This window comes from Eschrichtius robustus, chromosome 2 (assembly GCF_028021215.1).
Source record: "Eschrichtius robustus isolate mEscRob2 chromosome 2, mEscRob2.pri, whole genome shotgun sequence".
NCBI classification, from domain to species: Eukaryota; Metazoa; Chordata; class Mammalia; order Artiodactyla; family Eschrichtiidae; genus Eschrichtius; species Eschrichtius robustus.
The window spans coordinates 122,640,282-122,665,387 of record NC_090825.1 but is presented as its reverse complement, the minus strand read 5'-3'; the positions used below and the strand labels follow the sequence as shown (position 1 = coordinate 122,665,387).

The window sequence follows — 25,106 nt, the reverse complement described above, 5'->3', positions numbered from 1 at the left end:
TTCATAGAGGGTGACATGGGCCAATCTCCACCTCCTCTTGGGTTTAATGAGACAGTAGAGCACCTTGAGGTCACCAGCTATGGCCACATCCAGCTTTGTCTCTTGATCTCTGTGAGACCTTGAGCAAATTAATCTTTCTGAGCCTCAGTCTCCCTACCTGTAAAATGGGATGAAGGTAATGGTATTTGCCTCACACAGAAGTTGCAAGAGTTAAATGGAAGTGCTTGGCATAGTGAGTTTTCAGTAAGGTTAGTGGCACGTAAAGGGTCCAATTTGCATGCCCAAATGCAGCAAGTCCCACTGTTTCTACTTCCAAGTTTGCTCTCAAACTCATCCACTTCTCTCCATCACAGGTGCCATGTTAGTCCAGGCCACCCATCCAGAAGACTTGAAATTGATCTTCTGTTTCTACTCTTGTCCCCGAGAAATTCGTTTCCCACACAAGAGCCAAAGTAAGATATTAAATTGAAAATCAGGTCAGATGATTTTCCTGCTTTAATCTTTCTCATTGCATCTAGGATCCAAGCTCCCTTCATGACCATGGTTTCTTGGTCCCTCTAGACCTTCCTCTGCAGTCTATTCTCTTGCGTCTCAACTCATTGCTTATCACCCCTCAGCCAAGTGGGCATTCAATTGGTTCCCCAAACTCAGCGAGTTCCGTCTGGGATCAGGCTCAAGATGTCCTCCATCGCTGGAACCCAGTTCTTTCCTTGTCACAGAGCTGCCCTCCTCTCCTCACTCAGGTCTCAGCATCAATGCCTCCCCTGATCAAAGTTCTTCCCTTTTATCCTCTATTTCATATCCTTGTATAGATAAGAGTTAGTTTATACAGCAGACACTCAGCACAATTTGTGATTATCTTGGTTATTTTTTTATTTTTTATTTTTTAAGTATTTGTTTATTTATTTATTTATTTATTTATGGCTGTGTTGGGTCTTCGTTTCTGTGCGAGGGCTTTCTCCAGCTGTGGCAAGTGGGGGCCACTCTTCATCACGGTGCGCGGGCCTCTCACTATCGCGGCCTCTCTTGTCGCGGAGCACAGGCTCCAGACGCGCAGGCTCAGCAATTGTGGCTCACAGGCCCAGCTGCTCCGCAGCATGTGGGATCTTCCCAGACCAGGGCTCGAATCCGTGTCCCCTGCATTGGCAGGCAGATTCTCAACCACTGCGCCACCAGGGAAGCCCTATCTTGGTTATTTTGTATGTATGTAAGTGACGTGGCTGGTGCTCTACCCATATCTTCTCAGATCCCTTTATCATTTCTGTGCAGCTGAACTTCACTTCCAATAGCCAGCACCTGCAATTCTGTTGGAAGCCTTCCCTTGAGCTTCTAGAACATACCTTGCCCCTTGGGGTAGCTCTTAACCACTGGCCAACAGGTATAGAGGTATAAATGCCCCAGATCTCTCACCTCTTGGCCAGGATAATTCTTCAGTCTGAGCTTTACAGTTTCCTAGAGCTTTTCCAAAGGGTAAAGCATCAGTAGCCCACTGTGGTGAGTGGATTCAAAACACACCTTAACTAGTCACCTCCCTCTCCTGTATGATGTTCCCACTCCCCGACCGATGTCCTCATTCCTCCCAAATAATCTATGAGCACTCAATCCTCATGTCAGAGTCTGATTCTGGGGGGAACCTAACTAAGACCATGGCTTCTTTCTTCTTTCTATCAATCCCAGTAGAGTGTACCTTTTATGTCTGTCTTGTTCATTATTATATCCTGCTGCCCAGTTTACTGTCTGGTACTTAGTGACAGCACTCGATATATATTTGTATAATGAGTACCTACTAGTGGTATTATTACTGTAATGTTGTGTTTTTTCCTTTCATTTAGTTTAGTTTATACCAGTAGCCTACCATGCACCCACAGAATGTTACGTGTGCCCTCCCAAACATACAGTATAAAAAAGAGGGATTTTGTCTTCTATAGTGCTTTCAAGAGTAGCATTCCTGTTATTGTTTTAGCAAGGTTTGTTATGGCTAGAGGCTCTTTACAGGGAGGAGATCCCAAGAGACATTCTCTAGGACTGTGGCATTTCTTCCTGAAATCCCAGTGTGGAGATACTTGAGAGGTCTTTTCTGGGACAGACCCTGTTATGCTTATTTGTGGGTGGTTTAAGCAAAAAGCAACTGGATCCTGGACCAGGTGCTCCCAGTGAAATAAGATGGACAACTACGCAGGGAGAGGGGCAACAATAATACTAAAGAATAAAAAAATCACCAACATGTGGGAATGTAAATTTGTGCAGTCACTATGGAAACCAGTATGGAGGTTCCTCAGCAAACTGAAAATATAACTACCATATGATCCAGCAATTCCACTCCTGGGTATATATCTGAAAAAAACAAAAACCCTAATTTGAAAAGATACATGCACCACAATGTTCACAGCAGCCATATTTACAATTGCCAGGATATGGAAGCAGCCCAAGTGCCCATCAATAGTTGAATGGATAAAGAAGATGTGGTTTATATATACAACAGAATATTACTCAGCCATAAAAAAAGAATGAAATTTTGCCACTTGCAACAACATGGATGGATCTGGAGTGTATTATTCTAAGTGAAAAAAGTCAGACAGAGAAGGACAAATACTGTATGATATCACTTATACATGGAATCTGAAAAAAAAAAACCAGTAACTAGTGAATATAACAAAAAAGAAACAGATTCACAGATATAGAGAACAAACTGGTGGGGAGAGGGAAGGGGGAGGGGCAATATAGGCGTAGAGAATTCAGAGGAACAAACTACTATGTATAAAATAAATAAGCTACAAGGATATATTGTATAGCATGGGGAATATAGCCAGTATTTTACAATAACTATAAATGAAATATAACCTTTAAAAATTGTGAATCACTATATGGTACACCTGAAACTTATATAATACTGTACATCATCTATACCTCAGTAAAAAAAAAAAAACAAATCACCAACGTGGACTAAGTGCACTTATGGGCCAGTCCTTGAGTGTGTCACATGTGTCATGTTGTTTAATCCTCAGAACCACTGTGTGGGGTAGTTTGTATGTTACCTCATCCTCAGATAAAGAGAGTGAGGCTCAGGGAGGTTAAGTGACGTACCCAAGTTCATACAGCTAACAGGAGGTAGAACTGGGATTTGAAATCAGCTATCACGACTTCAGAGCCCCTGCTCTTATTCCTCCATCTTGTCCCCTGAGTTAGGAATACTTAAACCAGCTCTCCAGGTGAACTAAGAGAAGTACTTTAGCCTGTAGAAAGTAAGATCGAAAATGAAATACAAAAATAAGATGCAACCCTCCAGAGTTGCCTTCAAAGACCTGTAGGCTCCCATGGAAAGAGAGAGCAGGTGTGTTTTGTGTGGCTCAATCTCAGAAAGACTTTTCTAAGATTGCTGGCAAGAAATGGAGGGAATAGACTAGGTTCAGGCACAGAAAACTCCCCCACACTGGAGTTCTGAAGGCAACAGTCAAGTGGGTGTCTCTGTGGGAAGTCAAAGAGGACTGAAGCATAGGAGAGGTGGCTGGCTAGTTTGGAGGACTTTAAGATCTCCTGCAGGTGTGAGATTCTAGAATACAAAGGAATTAGAAGACTCACTCAGTCCCTGCACATGTGGTTGGTACCATGTAGTTCTGGAATAACAAGATTTACACAGGGAACATGACTTGAGAGGAAGTTACTAACACCACATTAATAAATACAAAAGATATGTGCTACATATACTCTTTGCATAAGGAAAGCAGAGCTACTGTGCTGCAGGGTAGCATAATGCGATAGTCAAGAATGTGGGCTTGTGGAGAGGGTGTGGAGGAAAGGGAACCCTCCCACACTCTTGGTGGGAATGTAAATTGGTGCAACCACTATGGAGAACAGTATGGAGGTGCCTTAAGAAACTAAAAATAGAGTTACCATATGATCCAGCAACCCCACTCCTGGGCATTTATCTGGAAAAGATGAAAACTCTCATTTGAAAAGATGCATGCACCCCAATGTTTGTAGCAGCACTGTTTACAATAGCCAAGACATGGAAGCAACCTAAATGTCCATCAACAGATGACTGGATAAAGAAGCTATGTTGATATGTATACACAATGGAATATTACTCAGCCATAAAAAAGAATGAAATAATACCATTTGCACCAACATGGATGGACTTAGAGATTATCATACTAAGTGAAGTAAATCAGACAGAGAAAGACAAATATCATATGATATCACTTATATGTGGAATTTAAAAAATAACACAAATGAACTTATTTACAAAGCAGAAACAGACTCACAGACACAGAAAAGAAACTTATGATTACCAACGGGGAAAGGGTAGGGGAGGGATAAATTAGGAGTTTGGGATTAGCAGATACAAACTACTATATATAAAATAGATAAACAACAAGGTCCTACTGTATAGCACAGGGAAATATATTCAGTATCTTATAATAACCAATAAAGGAAAAGAATCTGAAAAAATATATATATTTAACTTAATCACTTTGCTGTATATACTTGAAACTAACACAATATTGTAAATCAGCTATAGTTCAATTTTAAAAAATTAAAAAAAAACAATGTGGGCTTAGAGTTAGTCTACACAAGTAACTTTGGGCAAGCCACTCAGTACTCCTGAACCTCAATTTCCTCTGCTGTTAAACAGTGTTGCTCTGTGGTTTAAATAAGCTTTTGCAGGTATTTAGCCCAGGCCTGTGAAGACCATAAGGGTTCAAAACCAGTAACTATTTCTCTGAAAATCTTTAAATTTATATAGATTTTTTACAAAACATAAATGCAAATACTTCTGTATCATTTGCATATTCTGTAAAATATTTGAGATGGTGGAATTCTGAGACTCAGAGAATCTAAGACTTTTTCTATAACCATAGTGATTGCTTACGTTTACTAAGCACTCAGATACATTTCATGTCACCGGGCTGGTTCTCAGCTAAGACAGGATTAGAAGCTGACTTTCCTGAATTTCAGGCTCTATTTTTCTCCACCTTTAATAGACCATTCTGCCTATCCTGATGACAGGTTTCTGAAAGGAATGGAGCATACATATTTTGATCTAACTCTGTTTATATTTCGGGAAAAGCAGACCAGCTCTGGCTCAGAGCCTGCCACATCTCCTGATAACATATCTCCCCAAGTAGTCCTCCCCCGCACACTTGCTTCCTTGATCAGCTTCTCCCTTTCCTCCTCCTTCCTCCCTGCTTTCTGTTGCCCGTCTACACCTCCCATGTGTCTTTTCTGCCTTTCTCTATCCCTACCCTCCTCTCTTCTCTGGCTCCATTTCCTCCTTTCTTGTCTCCCTCTCCATCCACTTAGACTCATTTCTACTACCTACACCCTTAAATTTATGACCAAGTGGCCTCCAGTTAAGACACAGCATATCGTGCACATGGAGTTGGACTGGCTACAGACTACATCATGCTCTGGAAGGCTTATCAACCACATTAGAATGGTGGTGTTGGTGCCAACAGGAACCAACCAGCAATGGCAGATGGTGCAGGGCTCCCTGAGGTGCCAAGGGAAGACCATACTTGTCTTGGTCACCCTGACTGATCTCGTTTAGAGCGCAGTCCTTTGATGTAGGCAAACCTGGTTCAAATCCTGTCTCTGCCACTTCCTAGCAGTTCCTTCAGCTGTGAAATGAGAAAACACCATGGACTTCCAAAGGTTGTTGGGAGAACTCAAGAAAACCATGCTTATTTCACACAGTGTCTGGCACACGGTGTGTGCTACGTGACAGTTGTAGTTATTAAGGTGCTAATTAATAATGCCCACCTCCCCTCTGGCTTCTCTCTCTTCCGGCCCCACCCTCCTTGCCCAAGCCATCAGGACAAGCACTCTGCCTGCTGGAGTTTGCCTGATTCTCGAGGCTTTGGGACAGCAAGTAGACGGAGAAGTTAGAAAACCCAGGACCTGTCTCAATCACAAAGTTTTCTGATCGTGAAAAAAAAAAATCTTAGTGTTTCAAAAACTTAAGAAAATAAAAAGAAACATGTTTAACGGCAAATTCTTTTCCTTTCTCACACAAAGGGAAGTAAAAGGAGGAGATGGAAAATGTTCTTTTTGTTAAAATGTAGGCTTCTGCATCCTTTTTATAATCTCTTAAGGGGAAGAAAACGCTGCCATCTCCTTTTGTTCTTCAATCATCCCCTTCCGCCTTCCTTCAAGCATGGAACCACTCCAGCGAGAAACTGGAAGTCCAGAAGATTACCTCTCCTGCTTCCCCAGAAAGCCAGAAAGAGAAGTTTTCTCTTCTGCCCCTCCATTTCTCTGCCATTCCTGTTTATTAAGCAAAAGTCCCAAATAAGGTTTATGTCAGCCTTGCCTTTCTCCTATCCAGGCAGCTCATTAATATCACAGCCAAACACCCTTCCGGAACACAGCTCTGCAGAGATCTTTTCCTGCTCCATGCCCACTGACTCTGCTGCATTGCCTTGGCAACCAAATAAAATACTTCTATGTGTGCGGCCATATCATCCTCAATTCTGCAAATCCAGGGCGATCTGCTCAGAGGGCTGCGCCTGCCAGGCAGTTGGTGTTCTCCTCTCTCTCTGGCTGCATTCTGCTCTGATTTCTTTTTTCACCTCCCAATCACCTCTGAATCCCCTGCAAGCACTTATGTGCCATTCCTAGCACACCTGGCCTTGAGTCAAGAAACACCCTTGTCAACAAGACAGGGGCTGGAAGGGATCCTGGGGATGAGATGGCTGGGCTGTCTCCTCTCCTCTAGCCTCAGGGGAAGATACTAGGGGCTCCTCAGCCTTGAAGATTCTGAATCTAACTGCAGTGTCTTGCAGTATCGCCAACATTACACATTCAGTACTTCAATATTTATTGAATGCTGGTTGCATTTCAGGCACTGTGCTGAGTACAGAGGAGACAAGACACTTCCTTAACCTCATGGACCTTATGTGTGCTACGAGGCCAGAGGGTAGCACTGGGGACTCTGGGAGCCTGGGGAGGAACAAATGGCCGGCTGGCTTGGGATTGGGGACAGAGGGCTGACTTCCTGGAGGAGTGAAGGCTACACTGAGACCAGAGGATGGGTTGCAGTCAGCCACGTGGGCCAGTTTCCCAGTTAGGCAGACGGTTCCATACTTGCCTTCTCTAACACTGGCAGGTGGCTGATACCCTCAGCTGGGGTGGTTTGCTTCAGGCACGCCGGGAGTATTTGCCTTATTTCCCCTGTCTCCAGGCTAAAGTTCTCCTGTTAGCCTCTCAGGGAAGAGTAACAGCGAATGATCCAAGCTCTCTCACCTCTTCACTTGGCTTTCCATGCTGTGCATGTGAATGGCAGCCAAAAGGCACATCTTTCCAAACCAGCAGCATTGGGACCATGATGCCAGGACTCACCACCCAATGTACATGCCTCTCAGTGTATTCTGAGGTTTGCAGTCCTCAGTGTCGTGGGTTTCTATGAATGGTCAAGAATCAGACCATTTGCATTTTTAAAAAATGCAACCTCAACAGTTGCCCCAAACACAAATACAGGAATGCTCAGTTTTCATCTGCAGCCATTTTCTCCCATTGTGTTTTCTTATATGAACATTTATTGAGCACAAGCCTCTTATTTGTGAGGTAGAGAAAATGGTAGCACCTATCTCAGTGGGTTGTAGAAAGAATTAAGTGAGATTCTGTAGGTAGAAGTGCTTTACCCAGTGCCTGACATAGTTAAGTCCTTTGTTTAACGTTTATTAACCGCATCATAATTATTACTTTACGTGGATGTCTCCCAAAAGACCATGAGCTCTTTAAGGGAGGGTTTCAGCCATTTTGGTGAATTAGTCAGTTTTCCTGGGTCTCTTCCATGTCTACATGTTATTAAGGATCATATCCTTAATAACAATCCTTTTGTTCTTCACTAGAGCCTGGCAAAGTGTCTTACTCATAAAAGGCATCCTGTATATGCTTGTTGAATGAATGAGGCATAGGAAGAAATAATAGTGCCTCACACTCACTGTCATGGAGTACCATGTGTCATGCCCTGTGCTAAGAACTTCACAAGAATTATCTTGAATTATCCTCCAAATGATGCCACGATCACTGTTACCCCCGTGTCTTCAGTGCAGTCAAATAGCAGGCTGACCGCAGTCAGTGTAGTAGTACTTTATAAGATTAACCTACCTGGATGAGTGCAAGCAGACAATTAACCTTTACTAGGAGCTTACTTTGTCCAGACCCTGTGCTAAGCACTTTACAAGAATCGCCTCATTAACTCCTTCCAAGAACACTATGAGTTAAGTTTCCTATTTTCATTCTGTAGCAGCGATGCTCAGAATTACTAGGTAACTTGCCCCGAAGCACACAGCCAGTATACATTTATGAAGAGCCTTTGTCCTGCATCACAGCATTATCTTGTTTGCTTATCTCATTGGAAGTCTAAGGTCAGAAGCAGCAGAAAACTGGAATACATATTTTAAAAATGATACTAAAACACCTACTCCTCTTACTCAGAAAAAAGTTTTAAATATATATGTGTGTGTGTGTATATATATGTATATATATATATATATACAATCACATACATGTACACACACACGCACACACAGGGGGCAATGAGGAGTTATTGTTTAATTGGTACAGCGTTTCAGTATGGGATGATGAAAAGTTCTGGAGATAGATAGTGGTGATGGTTACACAACAATGTAAATATACTTAATGCCACTGACCTATACACATAAAAATGGCTAAAATGGCAACCTTTATGTTATATACATTATATACATGTGTGATGTAGGTTTGTCAGCATGAGAGGTGCAGGGGCCATGTTCCTACTTGAAATACTGTCTTCCCTTCATGTAGGAGGCCAGGTCAATTTAGCTCATAACTCAGGGGCAAATTCTTCTAGTGCCTTATCTTCTCTGTCACTGGTATCCCTGGGACTAAGTGTAAGTTAACTCAACATGAAGTGTTTCCCCCATGATCAAAGGAGCACATATAATTTGTGGTGTCTGATGCAGGAGTTTGGCCATATATGGAGAGGCATTTCCTATCTTCTTAGGGTTAGCAATTCATGAGCTAAGTGGTTTTGAACCTGGCCCATTGTGTTTTCTGGACAGTACTGTCTGTCACCCAAAAAGGTATTTAATAAGGTGATTCCCAACTAGACTATTTCAGTATGCCTACTATAATATGCTGCTCATTCCTCACATAGCTTTGTCATGGCTCTATCCATAGAGTTCATTTCTGCATTATGAGGGGTTATTCCATGATTCCATGAAGTCTACTGGAGACATGAATACATTCATTATTTATTCATCCATTTGAAAAATATTTGGGGGTTCCTAATCTGGGCCAGGCTGTAGGCTGGGTACTCCAAGCACAGTATTGAGACACAGGACACAGGTTTGTTTGACCCTGGAGCTTTATGGAACATCCATTAATAGCTTACAGAATACACTTTGTGATAGACTGTTCTGTTCTGCTGGTGTTTGGAAAAAAGATTGGAAAAACGACAAGAGATCTGAGGTGAACTCAGCTGCTATTTGAGTCCTGGAGTCTGAGACCATGAGCATTCCTGGTGTGGGCTTTCAATGGTGTGAGCTTTCAAGACAGAGCCTGGCACGTAGCAGGCACTTAGAAGCAGTCTGTTGAATGCCCTGGTTTCTGAGTTGGGGATCTAGAACGGTGTCTGTGTCCTGGGGGCGGACACAGACCCAAGTTGCAGGAAGCAGCTCACGACAAGTGGACTTGTCTTTCCTTGTCCTGTGTTCTCCTCCTTGCTTTGGGTGTGCTGGCTTGTGTTCCTGCATGCTAGGGTTGTCAGGTAACCTGACCATTTCAATGGGAAAGAGTGGCTCTGTCTGCCAGTGAAGTGGAGACTGCTCCTCAGTCACCCAGTGAGCTCAGCCATCTGCTTGGAGCAGAGACATCTTGTTTGGCTGCACTGAATCCATCAGGCCACATGATGACATGTAAGCAGTTTGGCCGCAGAGAGACTTTATTACAGAGTGAACTGACACATGCCTTCCTAGCAGTGGTGTTGAAGCAGGCAACTGGTCACCCCATCTCCGCTCCATCTGTTTCCTTCTCCCTCTCTTCCAACTTCCATTCTGTTCAAGATATCCTTGTCCTGCCCTGACTTTCCTAGCACCCACATGCCCAGAGTAGACCCTGCTTTTTCATACCTTGACCATGTCCTTCCTGACCATTAAAACACCCATTTTTTGTAGGAAGTTTCTTTTTATTGGCCAAACTTCCTTTCCCTTAAACTGAACCACCTCCTCGCCTGACATTTTCATAAACCATCATCTTTTGTGTCTAAGACTTCTTTGTCTTAATCGCTTTATTGGGTTATAATTTACATACCAAAAATGCACTTTTTTAAAATGTACAGTTTGATGAATTTAGACAAACCTATATCCACCACATAAAACATTTGCATTACCCAAAAAATCACTATAGTTTATAGTTTTGCCATTTCTAGAATTTTATATAAATGGAATCACACAATATGTACTCTTCAGCAAGACATTCCTTTTTTCATATCTTAACATTTCTAAAATTGGATGTCTCTTACAGTGAACATCTAACATGGTAATGTTTCTTTTCCCTTAAGAGCTATAACTAAATAATATATCTTACAATAGATAATATCTTTAAATCAGGGATATGTTATATATATATATATACACACACACATATATTCACATATATATTTGTTTATGAATGCTTAGACACATGTATCTAACTAGTTGGTTTTACAATTAGACGGTAAGCACTGGGAAGGTGGAATCTTTACTTTGCTGTGTGGGTTCCCAGTGTACCTATAGCTGACTACTGATAGAAGCTAAATAAATACTGCAGAAGGTGGTGATAGTGAGTTTCAAACAGTTTTCCAAAAATATCTTCTAATGACAAGAGCTTGCCTAAAACTCTTCTTGGAATGAGTCAACAGTCTCTAACCACAATAAAGGTTCTCTCCGGGGGCTTAGCTACCTCTGCATTAGTATGCGACAGCATTTCCGCAGATTTGTTCCATGACAATTAACACTACTCAAGGTACTAATAAAAGGAGGGAGAGGGGAGTACCACTGTTACAGGAATTTGGGGAACGTTTCTTATTATTATCCACCACTTAGAGACTCACAGCTCATTAGCGTGCTAAAAGTGCTGAAAAGTCCTGCGGCAAAGAAAAAAAATGTTTGGCTCTGTTTCAGTCCAGGTTTGTTTGACCCTGGAGCTCTATGGAACATCCATTAATAGCTTACAGAATACACTTTGTGAAAGACTGTCATATAAGCATGAATTTAAAAATAAGAAAGCAAGGGAGAAGATCATGAGATTGAAGAGAGCTGTATGTGAGCTGGTCCCAGCTAAGCCCAAAGCTATGTACTGGTGCCTGGAATGGGATGGATGAAGGTGCTCTTTCCGAGTCAAGGGCTGAACAAGCACTTTCCCTCATTTCATAATCTCCTTATAGTATGAAGGGACATGTGGGAAGGCAACCTTTCCTAAGAGGCAACAAAATGACACAAAATATATGCGTTGACTAATCCCTTAGGTGACATGCCCCAGTGCATGTGCTGGATAATTGAGGTTGAGTGAGGAGAACCTTCCATCCCAGCCATCTGCCTGGGCCATCCACTGGGGGTTGAGCCGCTGTGTTTGTCTACCGGCCAGATACCTCTAACTGATGAGAAAACTGAAGCAGGTAATAGAATGGCTTGCTAAAACAGAGAGAAGCCCACCTGCAGGAATTACCCTGATCATTTAAATGGTGGCAAAATCCTTCTCCAAAATAGCATTGACCCAGTACACACAGAGATGAAAGGACATCGGAGTGGGACCGGTAAAAATCAGGCAGACTCCAAGAAATGTATAAGAGCTCCCTTTCATTTTTAAAAATATTATTTTAAACATCATCATACAGTGAAATTGACTGTTTTTTCTCTTGGTATATATTCCTATGAATGTTAACACATACACAGATTTATTTAACTGCCACCACAGACAGGGTACAGGACAGCCCCTTCATCCCATAGAATTCCCTCATGCTATCCCTTTATAATCCTCTCCCAACCCAGAACCCCTGGTAACCACTGAAAACCACTATTTTTCATCACTATAGTTTTGTCTTTTCGTGAACCCCCTGTCCTTTTGCTATCCCCTTTGCTTAATTTTTTAACAGAAGTCTCTGCATGTTTATGCGTGGGTGCAAATCCAATGCCCCAAACTTTCTCCTCTATTGTTAATTTTGTTATTTAACATTTATTAGCATCTATTATGTACCATACTATACTAAGCTTTTCACATACATTATCTCATTTTAATCTCACAATAGCCTTCTGATATATGTACGCCATTATTATCCCCAGTACACAAATATGGAAACTGCGGGTCAGGGAGGTTAAGTGACTTGCCTGAGGCCTCATAGCTCACAAGTAATTGAATCCCAGCACAAACCCAGCTCCATTTGACCACAATCCTTAAACACTAATCAGTAAAAGGGAGGGAACTGTAACCAGGAAGGAGGTCCATGGAGAGAGGGTTGGGAGCAAAGCCAGTCTGGGGCCATGTGGTTTTTTAAAAGGTTTGCATATGTGGGTGGAGCTGGGGAACCATCTGGGTCTCCTGACTTCTCAACCTCAGCTCCTACCTTTATGTCTTCCTCCACTTGCTGCATCCAGGCCTTGCTGGCCCAGTGGCATCTGCCTGCTGTTTTCAGGGGCTTGGGATGGTTTTAATCCCATTGTAAATTTAGCAGAAACCACCGTCTGTGTCACAGCTCTGCCGTAGGACACAGCAGCTGAAACCCAGGAAAAGGGGCTGGGCTCCTTCCGGTTTCTACCCAGCCTCAATTCCCTCACGTGCCTGCTGACCTCATTTTGCCCTCTCAGCTGCTTGCAACATCAGCTGAAAAAGTTTCTAGGACACGGCCACCTGGTCTGTGTGCTGTAGGTGGCAGGTGTGTTCTTGCTGAGACAGGGGAAGTGAGACAGGAATGTGTGTGGTTGGCATGTTGTTTAACAAAGAAGGGAGAGTCCAGCCCTGCAAGGCCCAGGGCGGCAACGTTTGTATTGGGGATAGAGAGATGCAGGGGAAAGGAAAGACAGACCTTAATGGGGAACTGGTGATGCTGCGGACGTGGACCAGGTTGTTGCCCTTTGTATGGTGTTCTGCTGAGCCTGCCATTTGGGGAAGTGACGCTGGGTCGCACGTTTTCTCCTAGCATCACCTCCTAGCTCCTAAAGGGTCTTGGAAGTGAGCTGCCAAGGCAGCGCATGCTGGGAGAAATCACACACCTGAATCATGGCCCCGGATCCTTTGGAGACACACAAAGCAAACCAAAAATCAGGGTACCCAGGACCATCTCTGGAGGACACTGGATTAACAAGGGGGTGAGAGATGTTGCGTAATTTAGACTGGAAAGTCTTGAGTCGCTTTAATAACAATACCAGCTCATATTTATTGAGCTTGTAATAGGAACCAGTTGCGGTGCTATGAGCTAACTGACATTAACAGTCTCATTTATTTCTCCCCAACGACGCTCTGAGGTAGATACTGTTATCTCTAGTTTATAGAAGGGGAATTAGAGGCACCGAGGTTTAAGTGATTCATCCAAATTACACAACTATCAAGGGGCAGAATCAGGATTTGAATTCTGGTATTTTTCAAACCTAACTTTGCAAATTTTATCTTCACTGCTTTCTTGCCTTTTTTTTTTTTTTTTTTTTTTATTTATTTATTTATTTTTGGCTGTGCTGGGTCTTCGGTTCGTGCGAGGGCTTTCTCTACTTGCGGCAAGTGGGGGCCGCTCTTCATCGCGGTGCGGGACCGCTCTTCATCGCGGTGCGGGACCGCTCTTCATCGCGGTGCGGGACCGCTCTTCATCGCGGTGCGCGGGCCTTTCACTATCGCGGCCCCTCCCGTTGCGGGGCACAGGCTCCAGACGCGCAGGCTCAGTAGTTGTGGCTCACGGGCCCAGCTGCTCCGCGGCATGTGGGATCTTCCCAGACCAGGGCTCGAACCCGTGTCCCCTGCATTGGCAGGCAGATTCTCAACCACTGCGCCACCAGGGAAGCCCCTTGCCTTTTTTTAAAAAAAAATAAATTTATTTATTTATTTTTGGCTGCATTGGGTCTTCGTTGCTGTGAGCGGGCTTTCTTTAGTTGCAGCGAGCGGGGCCTACTCTTCATTGTGGTGCATGGGCTTCTCACTGTGGTGGCTTGTCTTGTTGCAGAGCATGGGCTCTAGGCACACGGGCTTCAGTAGTTGTGGCATGTGGGCTCAGTAGTTGTGGCTCGCGGGCTCTAGAATGCAGGCTCAGTAGTTGTGGTGTACAGGCTTAGTTGCTCCGCGGCATGTGGGATCTTCCGGACCAGGGCTCAAACCCGTGTCCCCTGCATTGGCAGGTGGATTCTTAACCACTGTGCCACCAGGGAAGCCCCCCTTGCCTGTTCTAATTCAGAAATATTATTAAAGGATAACAGAGCGAGGAGGAAGAGAGATCAGCTATACAGAAGCCCATAATCTTCTCGAAGGCTTGCAAAGTTCCTCTGGCTCACCTGCAGTATGGGAAGGAATAAGAGCCGGTGGGACTTGCACTGCCATGGGCCCTCCAGGAGTCTGTTGATCTCCCCTGTTGGTTTGAAATAATTGCGTGCTGTAGATACCCACAGCCGTTTCTCAAGTTTTCTTTTTACACAGTTGGCTTAGGAGGGTTTTAGACAGGTAAGCACAATGGACTATTTTTTTGTCTCTTGGGCTGGCACCGTGAAGTGTGACTATTGGTTCCACCCTAGTATACTGGCTGGCACAAAAAGTACCAGGCCTCTTTGAGCCAACAGAAACATCTTGATGAGCTTGTGTTTTCGATGAGTTTAGGAGAGCAGAACAGACTTTGGCCTTAAAAAGCTGCTGGACAGGAAGTTCAATGAACTCTTTGAGAGTGCCACCTTAACATCGAGTCCTTTGGAAGAGGTGTTTTAGAAAATGGTACCTTGTGACAACCGGTTATTTATGCCGTATTAGGGTAGTACTTGATACTTGGTATTATCCTGGCCTGGACTCATCATAGACTCAAGTTCAATAATAACACCTATTACACTCTCCTAAAAGGGCTATCACTCCTGCTGTATTTTATAGAATGCCTCATGCACGGCAGGGCACACTGAACAGTCAATAATAATGCTTACTATGATAACGACCTTCCTAATGCTTTTCATCTAAGGATCTCAAAGTGCTTTGCAAACACTCATTAGTTAAGCCTCACAGTGGCTCTCTGTTTTTATAATACGTTTTCCCATTTTACAGAATTTTAAATTGAGACCCAGCAAGCTTAAGTGGCTTGCCCAAAGACATACAGCCGGTTTAATTTAATGATAATGATGATGCTTTGCATTTACACGGCATAGGTTTTCTAAGGTGCTATGAGTATGCTGTAAAGATAATTTTTACACTATCCTGGAGGAAGAGGGGTAGCAAGTATTACTAAGTGTTGACTGGATTGGGTAAACTGAGGCTGAGAGGGCAAGTAGGTTGGTGAGGGTTTGACTGAGGATGCAAGGCCATCCCTCCGCCTCTCAGAACAGTGTGGCCTCCCAGATAATCCGCAATTCTCTGAACCCAGGGACACGCGATCGCTTTCACACTTACAGGAAAGGTAGCTGTATTTGGGGGAGTAGAACAGGTTGCAGAATTACAGCCGTATTTACATCCAGGAGTAGTTTGTTCATATCCCCGTTGAGAGAGGCAAAAGGGATGACACGAGGCACTTGGAGAAAGGTAGGCTCAGGAAATGAAGGAAACAGGGGCAGTTGCGGGCTGGCTGCCAGCTCTGCTCTCTTGTAGAGAGTCTTCACTAAACCAGGTCCTGCCTGAAAGCAGGCGCCCTCAACGGCTTGTTTCATCTATTTCAGCCTCATGGCAGGACTCCAGTGCAGCTCAGAGGATGGGCACAACCCCATCACCCGCACCTTGGTCTGCAGTGACAGGTCCTTGTGAAAGAGTTCCAGGGACACGCAGCATCTTACTGGCTGTCTCTTACGTTGGACCAGCTCTAGTTCCTACAACTCCCTATGCCGGGAGGGGCCTGGGAATCCTCTGTGGTTCATAAAGTAGGTAGCTGTGGATCCATCTGTTGTTACCTTTTCTTAGCAACATAGCCACATCGAAAAAAGATGAAAGCATGAACAAAAACATGCGAAGGTGGTAGGGGACTTGCCTCCTCCCAGTCCCCCGACACTCTCTGAGTGATCGATGATACTCTGCCCTGCGGGGAGGCAAGTCAGACTTTGCGGCGCAAGGGAGGGGAGAGGTTGCTGGGTCTTAGGAATTCAAAGGGAGATTTGCTGACCCAAGATAGAACCTAATGCTCTATAAACACAGCCTACCTCAGAAAGTTTGCTCCCCAACCCTGACCCCGCCTTTTCCAGGCCTGTGGATTCTGATTGATGACTAGACCTAGGGCTAATAAGGAGCCTTAAACAAGGGCGCCAAGCCCTCTTCAGGAATGTGTTCACGCACACAGGCCCAATGGCACTAAAAAGTCTGCAGTAAAGAAATCACACCAATGCCCTGCTTCTTCCTGCTCTCATTTTGGAATGTTTCCACACTCTCCTACTGCATGGGTGGCTTAAAGGTGCAGGGAACCCAAGGAGGGCTGAGTTGTTGGAAGGAATACTTTAGAAACTTGCTCTGAATGCACACCACAAGGCTATTCTCCTTCAGTGAGAAGGAATCTGGGGAAGACCCTCCCACCCTCTGCTACTCTTCACAGCAGGGAGTCGTGAGACTCTGCTGCCAGTATTAAAGCTTGCTTCAGGTGGGACTTCACAGAATACAGCTGAGACTTTCTAAGTATGCCAACCACCCAAGCCACAGCTTGCCATGTCCACGTGGACACACTGACTGCAAGGGTGACAGCATATAATCCTCCTGGAGCCACAAGGACCACGCTCTTCTCTTGAAATGTCCCCTTACCCAGCTTCCCATATCCAGGTCAGATAAAGTCCTGAGGATGTGCCCACAAGGCTGGAGAGAGCGATTCACATTACAAACACCAAAAGCGTTACTGGGTGATCTCCCGGGGCGCTCCTGGGGCTCTTCATTTTTTTTATTGCAGCCTCTGATGTGCACTTTGTGTATGCTTTATTCATTTTGTAAAGTAAGACACACCTGCGGGGCTCCTATACACATCTATTGTACTTCACAGCCAGCCTTTGCTGTCAATCACTCCACCCACATACACGCTCCCTTCCCACGTGAAATTTGGGCAGTTAAATGTCTTGATAACTTTGAACCATTATGAATGAACATTGTCATCATGGCACTTTATGACTGCGAATGGAAAGATGGATCGGGGTAAAATGCAAACAAAACCTGACATTTGGAAACTTCTTTGAGATCTCAAAAGCAACAAGCAGTTAGATTTGTTTTTCTTTTTTCCCATCCTCTGTGCATTTCCCGTGCCCTGGTTTGGCCTCAGAACAGCAGAAATGTAAGACCAAAAATATAATCAAGAAAGCTTTTTTCCTTGTCCTACCACCTTCTGGACCAGGAGCAGGGAGAACCTGGGAAGCTTTAACAATTCTAAGAATTCATGGGTGGATCAGATAGGCTCAGGATTCCACCAAGTCTCAGTACAAGGATCACCGCCCACAGAAACTTATCCCCAGGGGATCCTCCGCAGGGGCTCTTTGAAATGTAACTAAAAGAAGAGAAGCCCCAACTGCTGGTGCAGGCAAACCCAAACTCCAAGTAGACACAGTAGGAACAAATGAGATCTTTCTTACCCCATCCATGTGGATTCTGATGTTAGGCACCAGCCGGAAAGGGCTGCACTGCAGACCTCGGGGGTGAGTCTTGCTCTTCCTGCTGTCCTGTGAGGTCAGCACGCCAGGCCTGCGGAGGGAGCCCCCTCCCCCCGAGCCCCGTCCCGAGCGCACGCCATCCAGAAGGCGCACGAGCAGCAGGTTGGCCGGCAGCGCCTCGATGCTGCAAAACACCAGGGTCCTGCATTCGGGGCACCTCAGCTCCTTGTGGGTCTTGAAAATCCTCTGGAGACATGGTTTGCAGAAGGTGTGCTGGCAAGGGAGGACCTTGGCGGTGACATCGAGCTTTTCGAGGCACACGGGGCACTCCAGAAGATCAAGTAACGTCACATCATCCATTTTATTTTAAAACTCCAGTCCTGACCTGGAGGGGCTAAGTCCACATGGTCAGGTCAGTTGAGCCAAAGGGGGCAGAGACTGCCTCTTGAGAGTGTCCGGATGCCTGCCGGTTTGAAGGAGAAAGGAAGAGAAGAAAAACCTGTGACTGCTCGGAGAGGTGTATCCCACCTACATCCAGCCAGAGTCTCATAAGGCAGTTTGCAAGCACTTTGCTCCCGCACCCAAGTTTCGGATGACTCATTCTGATTCAGTGCTCGCAGGTATAAGCCTCGACTCCTGCCTGCTGGCGGATGTGAGGGAGCAGTCAGCACAGCCACTGACGACTTACTCATTGCCTCTCCGTGTGCAAGGCAAGAGGGGGAAAGAGAACTGGCCTGTTGAGGGGACAAAGCCACCCCTCTCTCTCAGCCAGGGCTCCAAGGGTGAAAGCCCTCAGGCAGTCCATCTGGGTCTCAAATGAAAGGCCCCTCAGGATGCAATTTCTCTGAAGCTATTTACTCTTTCTCCCCACCACCCCCCCCTTCTATAAGTTTATCTGCTTTCTGCACCACACTATAACAAATTGTTTACATAGATAAATGTATCTGAATCTCATGTAGCTGTAGAATTCTTTCCTTCACACTACATCTTCTCCCATTATTTTGTTCTAGCAATGTACAAGAAAAATTTCTACTAGAAACTAATTTTCAAAAATTCTTTTGTCAACTCCAGGCCATGTGGCTTGGAAGTTTCTTTCTTTTTTTTTTTCTTTCTTTCCTCTCTCTCTCTCTTTTTTCTCACCTTGATTATCTTAGCCTCAGAGACAATATCCCTCCCATAAGATAAAGTTGCACAGCCTGTTTTGTTACTTTGACAATTGTTCTCAGTTTCAACTGAAGCAGATAGGAATTCTGGATTGTGGTCACAGCCTGCAAGAACCAATAGGGAGCAGCATATACAGGTGTGTGTGTGCGTCTGTGTGTGTGTGTATTCTGAAAATCATCCTTGTCCCAGAAACAGTTTCCTTTCGGATGTCTGAAAAGAAGTCTCCCCTTTAGCAGAGTCTCCAGGGAAGAGGTCCCCGGCCCTCACAGCGCCAGGGCTTGGGCGAACGCATTAGCGGGAGGTTTGGCACGACACCCGGCGGCCCCACTGGTGAATAAAGCAGACAGGACACACCAGGCTGAGAGCCGGCGCCGGCCTTCCTGAGACAACTCTCCAAAGATGTCAGCGCGAGGAGCTGTGCGGGGGCCACTAACCTTGAGCTTGTAATTCCGGCTGAGTTCAGCTCAGCACGGTTCTCGGCTCCCGCTCCGCCAGGCTCCCTCGACGGGCTTCCGTTTCCCCGGGAGCTGGGGCTGCCGCTGCTTTGCAAACTTTTACAACTCGAGCCTTACTCGCTTCAGGGATCGCCTTACTCAGCCCTGTTAACGCTTTCAGCGCCGGGCGCCCGCAGTGCTTTCCTCTGAGCTTACTCTCTGCCACTGATCCTTCCTTTGTGCAATTGAGTCGATTTCTGGGAAAAGATCACAGGGGGCAAAATATTTGGCTAGCTCAGAGGGCAAAATATTTGGCTAGCTCATAAGGCCAAATATTTACAAAGTTTATATTTTCACCTTTCTCATTTTCGCTCCTTTCCCAGGCGCTGAAACACACTCAGTTATAAACATGCCCCGGTGATTGTGTTTATTTTAAACTTTTATGAGGATTTCCTGAAAACGTCAAATGTATTAACGGTAGCTATGATACCAAAGATAAACCTGCCACCTAAAAAATACTGCTCCTTAAAAATCACAGTTAGTCCTTGGATTGTGAGAGTTGAGAGGGACTTGAGTGATCTTTTTGCTCAATCTTTTGAAATTAAAAAAAACAGTACTGTGGTGGTCCAGACACATCCTTGAAAAGTCAAAGCACAGGAGGGCTTAAAGAAAAAGGAAAAGCAATGTCCCAGGTCCCCCCTACCCTACCCACTGGAGCCTTTTATAGCTCCAAATAATGCTTATACTTCTAGTTCTTGATTTATCAATAGTATATTTCATTTAACACTACAAAGTTACCCAATAAAGTAACAGTAATATTATTATTATTACATAACACCAGAGTAGTGTAGCCCTTATCTGTGCCAAGCACTGTTTTAAATACTTTACCTGCACTAACTCATTTAATCCTTTTAGCAGCCCAATGATACACTACACTCTTCTTACCCTCGTTTTACAAAGAAGGAAATGGAGACTCGAGGTTAAATAACTCATCCTAGGAGTCACAGCTAGCAAGAGGCAGGTGGTCTGGGCTCTTAACCACCATGTCATATGGTGATACAACTTTAAGGGGAGGAGAGATGGTTGAGGGGAGCTAAACCTCATCTAGGATGGCAGGAAGTCAAAAGATAATGACCCAAAGTGACCAATCAAATTCTGTGGCAGATGAGGCAGCTGTGCCCAGAGAGACTGAGAGATTCCTTGACGTTACCCAGTGAGTTAGGGGCAGAACTGGGACTAGATACTGGGTGCTCTGCTTTTACCGTATCTTCTCTCTCAAACACAGGGATGACAATTCCTTATCATGAAGAAAGTACTCAGATATAACTCCATGGGAAAATCATAAGAGGGAACCAAGAGGTCTGAGAACAGATCACAGTGGTTTACATGCTTTTCAAAATTCTTCTGTGTCAGTTCTGAAAAAGCAAACATACATGAGGCTCAAAACAGGGGGGAGCTTTAAGATGGAGCAGATGAAGTCATATGTTCTCCAAGCACAGAGGCCTAATTTGGATACATGTCAATTCCAGAGATCACTTTCAATTCTTTTTTTTTTTTTTTTTTCTTTCATCTCTCTTTTATGTAGGTTTTTTTTTTTTTAAACATCTTTATTGGAGCATAATTGCTTTACAATGGTGTGTTAGTTTCTGCTTTATAACAAAGTGAATCAGCTATACGTATACATATGTTCCCATACCTCTTCCCTCTTGCGTCTCTCTCCCTCCCACCCTCCCTATCCCACCCCTCTAGGTGGTCACAAAGCACTGAGCTGACCTCCCTGTGCTATGCAGCTGCTTCCCACTAGCTATCTATTTTACATTTAGTAGTGTATATGTATATGTAGGGTGTTTTGAGCTTCAGCTTCACATCCCACTCTGTTGCCTGTTTCCTTCAACTAATTTCCACTTTAGATTCTGTGCTTATCAGGAAGGCCCTGTATTTCCAGACCCTTTGGTGTCCCCGCTTGGTAAAGCTGAGCTGTCTCCTCTGTGAGCTGTCGCTCAGTCCCCTCACCCCATAGAAAGGGCCAGTCTAGTGGGAACTCCACCTGCAGGGGTGGGCAACATTCTCCCTCTTCCCCTCTCTTGTATTTTTTTTGGATCTTAGTTCCCCACCAGGAAGCGCAGAGTCTTAACCACTGGACGGCCAGGGAAGTCCCCCCGCTCCTGTTCTTAGACATCTCTCTCTCCCTCACATACCCACATCTGCACCTACACATGCAGGCACACACATGTTTGCAGAAGGACAAGCATACTCATCATCTTCGTAACGTAACATTTATGCCTCAGAGCAGTGCTAAGACTTTAAACAGACTATCTCATTGAATCCTGCCAACCACCCTATAAGGTAGGTGCTACAACTTTCCTGGAGTCACAGAGGTTGTGATCTGAACCCAGGTTGGTCTAATCCCGGGGCCTATGTTCCTTACCATTATTGCTTCTCGTGTTATAAAGTCATGTATATGCCATAAGTATACCCATCTATGTTTACCTAAGTTTATGTAAAGATACGCATGCAACATTATGTATGCATCCTTTACCTACAAATGAGCCCAAGCTGCTTTCACTCTCGCTCTCTGTAACCTACCGAGTCTCATGGCCCCTCCCTGCCCCTGTGTGGCCAGTGATCTCAAAAAGCTTCAAATCCTCCCATGCCCGAGAAAACACAAAAAACCAGCTCTGTCCCAGGAAGGCAGGATAGATCCAGTGCTACCATATTTGACAGTTGAACATTCATCAGAATAGAATGGTGATGGTAGAATTTTAGACACTAGCAGAGGGCATAGAAAGTTTACACTGAATAGGAGTGGTGTTTTAGCACCTTTTGAGTCACATCCTATAGGTGGTCCCTACCACCACCCCCGTATGAGGTTAGTCTTAGTGGAAACTTGAGAAATTTTCTTTTGAAGCTTCTGAAGAAGGGGGAGAGTTTTCAGTGGGGATTTCATCGTGGCTTACCCAAGTGCAAACCTGACGTCAAATCAGACGAAGAAGTAGTCCTCAAAAACACAGAAAAAGTGAACTACGCAGGCCTCCCCAGACTCCAGGCTCAGGCCACCACCCCACTGCTCCCACCTCGTCAACACTCCTCTTTGTTTTTGTACAATTACATAGCGATTACAGATGGTGCGCTTTTTAAATACCTGTGTGATATTTATGAGCTTCTGCTGCTTGTATTTACAAGCATATCTTGATTTATGTAAAACAAAACAAAACAAAAACCCAAATCTGATTATAATTATTCCCCTGTTCAAGATCCTTTGGTAGATGCCCATTGACCTTAGGATAAAATCCAAATCCTTTTTCTGACCTATCAGGCCGGACGTGATCTGGCTTCTGCCCAGCCACCAACTTACCCCCACCTCTCCCCCTCACTCACACACTCCAGTGCCCCTGGCCTTTTCTTTTTACTCAGGACAGTTTAAGTTTTCCTGCCAAGGGGTATTTGTTCACGTTCTTCCTTCTGCCTGCAACACGCTTTCTAGTTATTCTCCCCTACTTTACCTTCTTCACCTCCTCCTCTGCAAGTTTTAGCTTAAATGCCACTTCCTCGGGGAAGCCTTCCTTGATTCTCATGACTAGAAAGTTTATCATCCTACGCTTCATGATAGTTATCACAATTGTAATTCACTAATTGTTATAATAATTTACTAAATGCCTGATTCCCCCAAATAGTCTGCAAGTTCCAAGAGAGCAAAGCACTTATGATAGACAAACTACTGTATCCCTCGTACTTAACATAGTCACCGGCATGTGGTTGATGCTTAATAAATGTTTGTTGAATGGGTTTATGGATGAATGAATGAATGAATGGTGTTCTTAAAAAACTGTGTCTGGGCAGATGTACATCATACTGCTGATAATGGTTTTATATTGGGGACCTCTTGGATGCCACTTGGAATGTTCTCAGCCTCACCTCTTATGCTAAGAAGTTTCACCAGATTCAGGTGAATGCTACCTGGCGCTGTCGGGACCCTGCCATACACCTCTTGCTTCCTGCCGACAGCTTCTCTGACGTTGCAATAGGGACACCCGTGGGAACTTGCTCTCCAGTCACAAGTGCATGATCCAAAACTGTGGACCACCTTTCACTAATGGGGAATCTATGGATAAATGCTTCCTCCATTCATCCTTTGGAGTGGACAGTCCTGAGATTTCTTAAGGCTCTTCAGAAGGTTCTGTGGGATGAGTTCCACTCATCGTTGGGTGGCTAATACAATAATGCGTCCTTATGTTATCTCTCCCTCATTCCCTGTATCACTCTTTCATCCCTAACCCTTGCTCCCAAATAAATTACCTCAGGCCAGCAAGCCTTTGTCTCAGGCTAAGATAGTTTCTTTCATTTTTCTTTTTCTTTTTTTGGTAGCGCCACGTGGCTTGTGGGATCTCAGTTCCCTGACCAGGGATTGAACCCAGGCCCTTGGCAGTGAGCACAGAGTCCTAACCACTGGACTGCCAGGGAAGTCCCTCAAATTTAAAATTAAATCACAAAATAGGTATGCAGACAATTTTTTTTAACATCTTTATTGGAGTATAATTGCTTTACAATGGTGTGTTAATTTCTGCTGTATAACAAAGTGAATCAGCTATACATATACACATATCCCTATATTTCCTCCCTCTTGCGTCTCCCTCCCACCCTCCCTATCTCACCCCTCTAGGTGGTCACAAAGCACGGAGCTGATCTCCCTGTGTTATGCAGCTGCTTCCCACTAGCTATCTATTTTACATTTGATAGTGTGTATATATGTCAATTCCACTCTCTCACTTTGTCACAGCTTACCCTTCCCCCTCACTGCGTCCTGAAGTCCATTCTCTACGTCTGCGTCTTTATTCCTGTCCTGCCCCTAGGTTCTTCATAACCATTTTTTTTTTTTTTTTAGATTCCATATATATGTGTTAGCATATGGTATTTGTTTTTCTCTTTCTGACTTATATCACTCTGTATGACGGACTCTAGGTCCATCCAACTCACTACAAATAACTCAATTTTGTTTCTTTTTATGGCTGAGTAATATTCCATTGTATATATGTGCCACATCTTCTTTATCCATTCATCTGTCAATGGACATTTAGGTTTCTTCCATGTCCTGGCTATTGTAAATAGAGCTGCAATGAACATTGTGGTACATGACTCTTTTTGAATTATGGTTTTCTCAGGGTATATGCCCTGAAGTGGGATTGCTGGGTCGAATGGTAGTTCTATTTTAGTTTTGTAAGGAACCTCCAAACTGTTCTCCATAGTGGTTATATCAATTTACATTCCCACCAACAGTGCAAGAGGGTTCCCTTTTCTCCACACACTCTCCAGCATTTATTGTTTGTAGATTTTTTCATGATGCCCATTCTGACTGGTGTGAATGGGCATTGTAGTTTTGATTTGCATTTCTCTAATGATTAGTGATGTTGAGCATTCTTTCATGTGTTTGTTGGAAATATGTATATCTTCTTTGGAGAAATGTCTATTTAGGTCTTCTGCTCATTTTTGGATTGGGTTGTTTGGTTTTTTGATATTGAGCTGCATGAGCTGCTTGTAAATTTTGGAGATGAATCCTTTGTCAGTTGCTTCACTTGCAAATATTTTCTCCCATTCTGAGGGTTGTATTTTCGTCTTGTTTATGGTTTCATTTGCTGTGCAAAAGCTTTTAAGTTTCATTAGGTCCATTTGTTTATTTTTTTTTTATTTCCATTTCGCTGGGAGGTGTGTCAAAAAAGATCTTGCTGTGATTTATGTCATAGAGTGTTCTGTCTATGTTTTCCTCTAAGAGTTT

The 25,106-nt window shown here is 44.2% G+C and overlaps 1 protein-coding gene across 1 annotated transcript in view; it reads right to left on the bottom strand.

The window, feature by feature from the left end:
* Window positions 1-19,424, bottom strand: part of SH3RF2 (SH3 domain containing ring finger 2) — a 136,583-nt gene extending 117,159 nt beyond the window's left edge. Inside the window, exons 1-2 of the mRNA XM_068536109.1 lie at window positions 19,337-19,424; window positions 17,721-18,201 (exon numbers count right to left, since the gene is read on the bottom strand). Coding sequence (XP_068392210.1) covers window positions 17,721-18,098 — 378 coding nt within the window. The 5' untranslated portion in view covers window positions 18,099-18,201; window positions 19,337-19,424. The remainder of the gene's footprint in view (window positions 1-17,720; window positions 18,202-19,336) is intronic.
* Window positions 19,425-25,106: the final 5,682 nt, after the last annotated feature.